The sequence below is a fragment of the Phaenicophaeus curvirostris genome, chromosome 23 (assembly GCF_032191515.1).
Source record: "Phaenicophaeus curvirostris isolate KB17595 chromosome 23, BPBGC_Pcur_1.0, whole genome shotgun sequence".
NCBI classification, from domain to species: domain Eukaryota; kingdom Metazoa; phylum Chordata; class Aves; order Cuculiformes; family Cuculidae; genus Phaenicophaeus; species Phaenicophaeus curvirostris.
Window position 1 is genome coordinate 3,414,900 of NC_091414.1, and position 7,206 is coordinate 3,422,105.

At 59.8% G+C, this 7,206-nt stretch overlaps 1 protein-coding gene across 1 annotated transcript; it reads left to right on the top strand.

The window, feature by feature from the left end:
• The first annotated feature begins 962 nt into the window (after positions 1-962).
• On the top strand, positions 963-5,989 carry LOC138730324 (transcription factor E2F2-like). Its single transcript, XM_069875409.1, has 6 exons — positions 963-1,022; positions 2,614-2,701; positions 3,050-3,269; positions 3,382-3,540; positions 4,174-4,288; positions 4,567-5,989. The coding sequence occupies exons 1-6, from the start codon at positions 972-974 to the stop codon at positions 5,047-5,049; spliced, it is 1,116 nt and encodes a 371-aa protein (XP_069731510.1). The 5' UTR covers positions 963-971; the 3' UTR covers positions 5,050-5,989.
• Positions 5,990-7,206: the final 1,217 nt, after the last annotated feature.

The following is a 7,206-nucleotide window of genomic DNA, read 5'->3' on the forward strand; positions in this document are numbered from 1 at the left end:
CCTCCTTACCACCCCCCCAGCAGGCTTCTACCCTCACCCAAGGGGGTGTCGAGCCTCCTTTTTCCCCCACCCAGCATCATATCGGGGTGTAGCTGGTGTTCCCCCAACCTGAGAAGCAGGGGCTGGAGGGCTTTCGGGGTTTGGTCCTTGTCCCCCATCTGCTCTGGTTTATTGTGTGTCCCCCCCTCTTCCCCCCCCAGGACCTGGCAGGGTGCTGGGAGCCCCTCGCTGTGCCCCGCTCAGCTGTCGTGTGCCTAATCCTGCCCGGGCGCGGGGGCAGCAGCTGGGACACAGGAGGGACCCCCTTGTCCATTGTGTCCCTCCCCCCACCCCGAACTGCACGTGGGAGGGGAGCAGGGGGTCCCCTTTCGTCCCCTCCTGAGTGTGGAGAGGTGAAAACCACCTTGATGACCGTGAGGGAAAACCACCTTGGTGACCATGTCGTGGATTGGAGGTGGATGGGGCCACCATGACCTCCCCGTGCCTCAGTTTCCCCATTGCTTGAGCAGATCATCCCCGTCAGTGATGGGGACACAAGGGTGGCCACAACCCCTAGTACCCAAAGAACCAAGGATTCGGGTGCCAGCAGAAAGGGGGGCTAAGATGATGCTCCCTTCTCTCATCCCAGCTGGCAGATGCTTTGGGGTGTGATCCGGGGCAGGTGTTTCCCATGCGTTTACCTGCTGGGGTGCCGGCAGCTCGGGGGCAGATCTGGGGGCGCAGGGTTGGGGATGGAGGCGCGTTCGCTGGGGAAAACCTGCTTGGGGAAAGGAAGGGAGGGAACAGATTCCCACAGGAGCTCAGGACCAACCTGCCTCCCTTGGGAGGTGGGGGGGTGGAAAACAGCCCCCGGCGCCTCTCCCGACAGCCCCTTCGGGTGGGAACGCAGCAGAGGTGCCCAACCCTTCCCCAAAAAAGTGGGGTGCACTCCCTGGGGAGCAGCTGTCGGAGCTGAGCTGAGCTGGAGCACCATGCGGGACGTGCTGGGGGGGACCCTGTGGGACAGCCCAGCCTGGGAGCAGGTACCGAGGGGGGGGAACGATGGGGTTGGGGGGAGCCAAAGTGACCCCCCCAAAGCCTCCCTGCTCAGATCTGGGGGGGATCCTGGGGGATTTGCATTTCTTGGGGGGTGGTTTGGTGACTCCCCCCCTCCCAGCTCCTCTCTGCTGCAACCCCCCCACCTTCTCCCTTCTTTCTCTTCTCCCCAAGTGATGCTGGAGGGGGGTCCCTTGGGTGATTTCAAGGAGATGTTTGTCCTCGTGAGGGGACAGCGTGTGCGGGGAGGTGTCCCTGCTCCTAGAACCCAACACCACCCCCCCCCACACCAGTGCCCCCTTGCCTCGCTGCCTCAGTTTCCCTCCAGCTTGGGTGCACGTGTTGGGGCACCCGTGGGTCCCCGGGGAGGGTTAAGCCTGGCTGGTTCCAGGTGTGCCGGTGGCAGCTGGGTGCCCTCGGCTGCCTCCAACCGTGCCTGGGGTTGTGGGGGTGAAACGACACCCCGCAAGGAGCCACCTGGCAGGGTGGGGAGGGGGGAGGATCCAACCTTGGAGCTGCTGCTTTCCCAGGGCTCGTGGAGCCACGCCAGGAGCTGGGGGCGAAGGGAAACCCTGGTGGGTTCCTTGCGGCTGCCAGGGGAGCGCTGGGACGGGATGGAGCGATGCTGCTGAGGGAGCCCCTGGGGGTGCTAGGAACCCCCCCCACCATCCTGCACGTGGGGCACAACAACCCTGAGCAGCTCCAGACTAGGAGAAGGCTGGAAACTGCCTGGAGGAGAAGGACCTGGGGGGGTTGGTTGAACCCGAGCCAGCAGTGGCCCAGGTGGCCAAGAAGGCCAAGGGCATCTTGGCTTGGATCAGAAATGGCGTGGCCAGCAGGTCCAGGGAGGTTCTTCTCCCTCTGGACTCGGCACTGGGGAGACCGCTCCTCGAATCCTGTGTTCAGTTCTGGGCCCCTCACCACAAGAAGGATGTTGAGGCTCTGGAGCGAGTCCAGAGAAGAGCAACGAAGCTGGGGAAGGGGCTGGAGAACAAGAGGAGCGGCTGAGAGAGCTGGGGGTGTTTAGCCTGGAGAAGAGGAGGCTGAGGGGAGACCTCATTGCTCTCTGCAACTCCCTGAAAGGAGGTTGTGGAGAGGAGGGAGCTGGGCTCTTCTCCCAAGTGACAGGGGACAGGACGGAATGGCCTCAAGCTCCACCAGGGGAGGTTCAGGCTGAACATTAGGAAAAAATATTTCATGGAAAGGGTCATTGGGCAGTGGCAGAGGCTGCCCAGGGAGGGGGTTGAGTCCCCTTCCCTGGAGGGGTTTAAGGGCTGGGTGGACGAGGCGCTGAGGGACATGGGTTAGTGATTGATGGGAATGGTTGGACTCAATGATCTGGTGGATCCTTTCCAACCTGGTGATTCTATGATTCTACGATCTCCTCCCCACCCAGCTCTCCCTCCTGGGTGCTGTGGGAGCCTTTTCCAGAAGGAGTTTTGCAACCAAACGAGCCTCTTGCAAGATCGCATCACCCTGGGCTCAGGATGGCACCCAGGGCTCGGCTGGTGCCCCTGGGATGGGAATCATGGGGGTGTCTGGCTCAACCCCAACATGGGGTTTTCTCTCCTTCTCCAGGCCAAGAGGAAGCTGGACCTGGAGGGCCTGGAGTTCCGCACGCCCAAGGAGAAGGGCAGGGCGCTGGCGAGGGTCCCCAGCCCTAGGAGTAAGTGGCCCTGGGTGAGATGGGTGGGGGGAGCCAGGAGGGGGGGACAATCTTTCCCCTCTTAGAGCTGTTGCCACGTCCAAAGTGCCACTCAAAGTGACCCCAGGTGGCTCCAGAGGAGCAGTGCCCACCCCTCACCCCTTCCTTGCTGCTGCTCAGCAGCTCTTTGAGACGATTCAACACGCTGTGCTGGCAGAAAACTCCCTGGGAAGCTTGTTTCTGGGTTATTTTCCCACCAGTTTAGGGATCGTACGATGTTTAACGTCCCCAGCGTGTCCAGCATTGTCACCTCCCTCCCACGTCCCACACTAAGGAGAGGATGGAGGGGAATCTCTTGTTTCCCTGCAGCTCCCAAGTCTCCCGGGGAGAAGACTCGCTACGACACCTCCCTGGGGCTGCTCACCAAGAAATTCATCCGGTTGCTGAGCGAGTCGTCGGACGGCGTCGTGGATCTCAACCGGGCGGCTGAGGCTCTAGGAGTCCAGAAACGGCGCATCTACGACATCACCAACGTGCTGGAGGGCATCCAGCTCATCCGCAAGAAGTCCAAGAACAACATCCAGTGGATGTAAGGGATGCTGGAGGGATGGACGTGGGGATGGAGCAGGGTTGGATGGAGCAGGCGGCTCGGGGACACGGAAGGGGGTGTGCTGGGACTCAGGTGCCATCTCTGCTGGCAGGGGGACCGGGATCTTTGAGGACACAGCGGTGACAGCCAAGCAGCAGGCGCTGCGGGGGGAACTGATGGAGCTGGCGAGGACGGAGAGGACGCTGGACCAGCTCCTGCAGGACTGCGCCCTGCAGCTCCAGCAGCTGTTCGACGATGAAGCCAACCAGAGATATCCTTGCTGGAGGAGACGGGGAGGGAGGGCAGGGTCTTGGGAACCTTTCTGGGCCCCTTTGGCTCCATTTGGCTTCCCCAGGCTGTGGGGGATAGAATCATAGAATAGTTTGGGTTGGAAGGGAGCTTAAAGATCATCCAGGTCCAACCCCTGCGATGGGCAGGGACACCTCCCACTGGATCAGGGGCTCCAAGCCCCAACCAACCTGGCTTTAGACACCTCCAGGGATGGGGCAGCCACCCCTGCTCTGGGCAACCTGGGCCAGGGTCTCACCGCTCTCATGGTGAAGAAATTCTTCCTTACATCAAGTCTAAATCTGCCCCTCTCCAGTTTATACCTGTTCCCCCTCGTCCTATCACCACAAGCCTTTGTGCATAATCCCTCTCCAGCTTTCCTGGAGCCCCTTCAGGTACTGGAAGCTGCTCTAAGGTCTCCTTGGAGCCTTCTCTTCTTCAGGCTGAACAACCCCAACTCTCTCAGCCTCTCCTCATATGGAAGGTGCTGCAGCCCTCGGATCATCTTTGTAGCCTCCTCTAGACCCTCCGGATGTTTGGAAGGTGCTGCTGGGATGGGAGGGTTGAGCTGTCCTGCTTGCAACTCCTCTTTTTCCTATACCTCGTCCCTGGCCACGCTGGCGTATGTCACCTACCAGGACCTCCGTGCCATCAGCAACTTCCAGGAGCAGACGGTGATCGCCGTGAAAGCTCCTCCGGAGACGCAACTGGAGGTGCCGGACTTCAGCGAGGTGTGTGTGGGATCCGGAGGCGTCACCCACCTCTCAGCCGAGTCGAGTCCAGGGTGCAATGTCTGCACCATCCTGGATGGGGTGATCTTTGGGCATCCTAAATCTGTAGCCCAACAGCTCTGGGTGGGTTTGGGGTGTCTCCATGGGGCTCTTTGACGCTGAGCTGGTTCTTTAGGGGTTGCAGTGCCCTGTCTGGACCCTACATGGATTGGGGGCGGTGGGATGGGATATGGATACCCTTCTGGGTCCCCCCCTGAGCCTTGTTTTCCCCTCCCTAGGACAACCTCCAGCTTCACCTGAAGAGCACCAACGGCCCCATCGAGGTGTACCTCTGCCCAGAGGAGATTGCGGAGGAGAGTCCCACCAAGGACCACGGCGTCTCCACCATCACCTCCCCGCAGGACCACACCATACCCTCCTCCCCACCCATCAGCCTCAGGCCAGCCCCACAGCAACCCCACACCGTCCACCAGAGCTGGGGGGGCACGGAGACCCCCTCCTCACCCTCATCTCTGCCTTTTCCCATGCCGGGAGGACCCAGCTCGCTGCTGGAGGTGGAGGCCGGGCTCCTGGGCTTGCCCTCGCACCTCCTGCAGCAGACGGAGGACCAGCTGCCCTGCACCCCGTCCCACCTGGACCTGGGACCCTTTGTCACCTTCTCACCCCCGCTGGAAGAGGACGATTATCTCTGGGGGCTGGAGGGGGAGGGCGTCAGTGACCTCTTTGAGACGTATGACCTGGGGGACCTGCTGAACCAATGAGCCCCTCCTGTTCTCCATCCCCTTCCCTCGTCTGATCACTCGTGTCCCGAGCATGCGGGGTCTCGGCGTGTGGCTGGAGAACGTGGGGTGGCTCAGGGGGTGCTGGGTTTTCTGAGGGTGGTGGGCTTGTTAGTCACCTTGTGTGGCTTCTCCTCAGTTGGTTGTCACCTGGGGGCTGTGTTTGTCACCTTGCTGGGCTCCTGGAGGCGTAAACCCCTGTCCCCCCCAATAACTCTGGGGCTGCTGGTGGATCTTGGGTGCACGGGATGGGTTAGGGACACCCCTGGGTGGCAGAGAAACCCCTGCCGAGAACGGGCTGTGTTGGGGAGGTGTCTTGTTTAGGGATCGCTCCAGTTGCTCCCCAGTTAGACTGGTTTTTTGGGGTCACGATGGGTCATTCCGATTGGTGTTTTCTCCCCCCCTCACACCTGGAATATCCTTTACAGGATAATCAGGCAGCAACAAGTCACCTTTGGGTGAGGAGAGGGTGAGGCTCACGCGTGGGAGCTGCACCCACAGCCTCCAAAATCAGCAGCTCTAGCAACTCCTTGACTGGGACACGGAGCTGGATTGCCTGGGGGCTGCGAACCTTCTCGCAAAAGTCCATACCAGCTCCCTCCAGCAGCTTTTGATGCTGCAGATATTGAAACTGGAGTATACTGGGAAAAAGAACGCTATCAACTGGTGGATGGAGCATTACCAGGGGAGAAGGGCTTGAGACGTTGCGAAATAGCTGTAATCCTTGCACTGTATTTATAGAGGACCCTCCTTTCGGTGCGGCGCCGGCGAGGGTCGGGTTGGTGTTTTGATGTTTAAGCCGTTTGTATTTAAGTTGTCCTTCCTGGGGTTGGTTCTCCTGCGGTTTGGCTTGGAGGTGGCGTGGGTGAGAGTGTGTTCTGGCGCGGAGAAACTCGTGGCACTTGATGTTTTCTGCCCGGGAGGGGATGAAGTAAAATAAAACTTTGGAGTTGCAAGAGGCTGTTTTCCTCTAAGCTGCAAAATGCTGGTGTGGTTTGGGAGGAGGGAGGTGCCGGGCTGGTTTTGTTCCTGGTTTGAGTGTAAAAAAGCCTGGTTTGGGACCTGTCTGCTGGCCAGCTGCTCCAGAGGAGCTGGTGGAGAAGGGGGTTGAGATGAAGCCGTCGCTGGAGTGAGGGAAACAGGTCCAGCCTGCTGCAGGTTGGAAATTTCCAGCCCAAACCTGACCAGGATGAGCCTTGGCCTGAGATTGAGCTCCTTGAACCAAGAGCGTAGGGAAAGGCCCGCAGGCCAGGGATCAGGTCACCATGGGGACCAGGGATGGGATGGGCTTGTGCACCTGGATTTGAGGGCAGGTTTGGAGGCTGCAGAGCAAGACCCTGGTGTGACCATGGAGGGTCCTGTCCCAGGGTGCTGCCCTGGGTCACCCATCCCTACCGAGTCACGCTGTGACCTGGTGATGCCAACAGTGTTGGTGGCACAGGGAAGTCTGGTGGTACTCAATGATGGTGGTACCTGGTGACATCTGGTGGTAACTAGTGGTGTCCAAGGTACCCAGTGATGTCTAAGGTACCTCAGAACATCTAGTGGCACCTGGTGATGCCCAAAGATACCTGGTGTTGGCTGGTGGCACCCAGTGATGTTTGAGGGTACCTGATGATGTCCAATGTTCTCTGGTGATGGCTGGTGGTACCCAGTGATGTCTAAGGTACCTCAGAACATCCAGTGGCACCTGGTGATGCCCAAAGATACCTGGTGACACCCAGTGATATCTAAGGCACCTGATAACATCTAGTGGTACCTGGTGATGCCCAATGGTCCCTAGTGATGCCCAGTGGTCCCTGTCGATACCCAGTGATATCTAAGGCACCTGATAACATCTAGCGGTACCTGGTGATGCCCAATGGTCCCTGGTGATGGCTGGTGGTACCCACTGATGTCTAGGGTACCTGATATATCCAGTGTTCCCCAGTGATGTCTGGTGGTGCCTGGTGACGTGTCTGGGGTTGTGACACACCTTGGTGTTGCGTTGCTGGTCTGGTGGGCTGGAAGAGAAGGAAGAAGAGGAGGAGGAGGAGGAGAGCCCCGGGCCAGGTAAGCTGGGTGAGGACCACAAGTTCTTGTCCCCATCCCCCGTGTCCCGAAGCAGCTGGGAGGTGTCCCCCCCTCCTCCAACGTTGT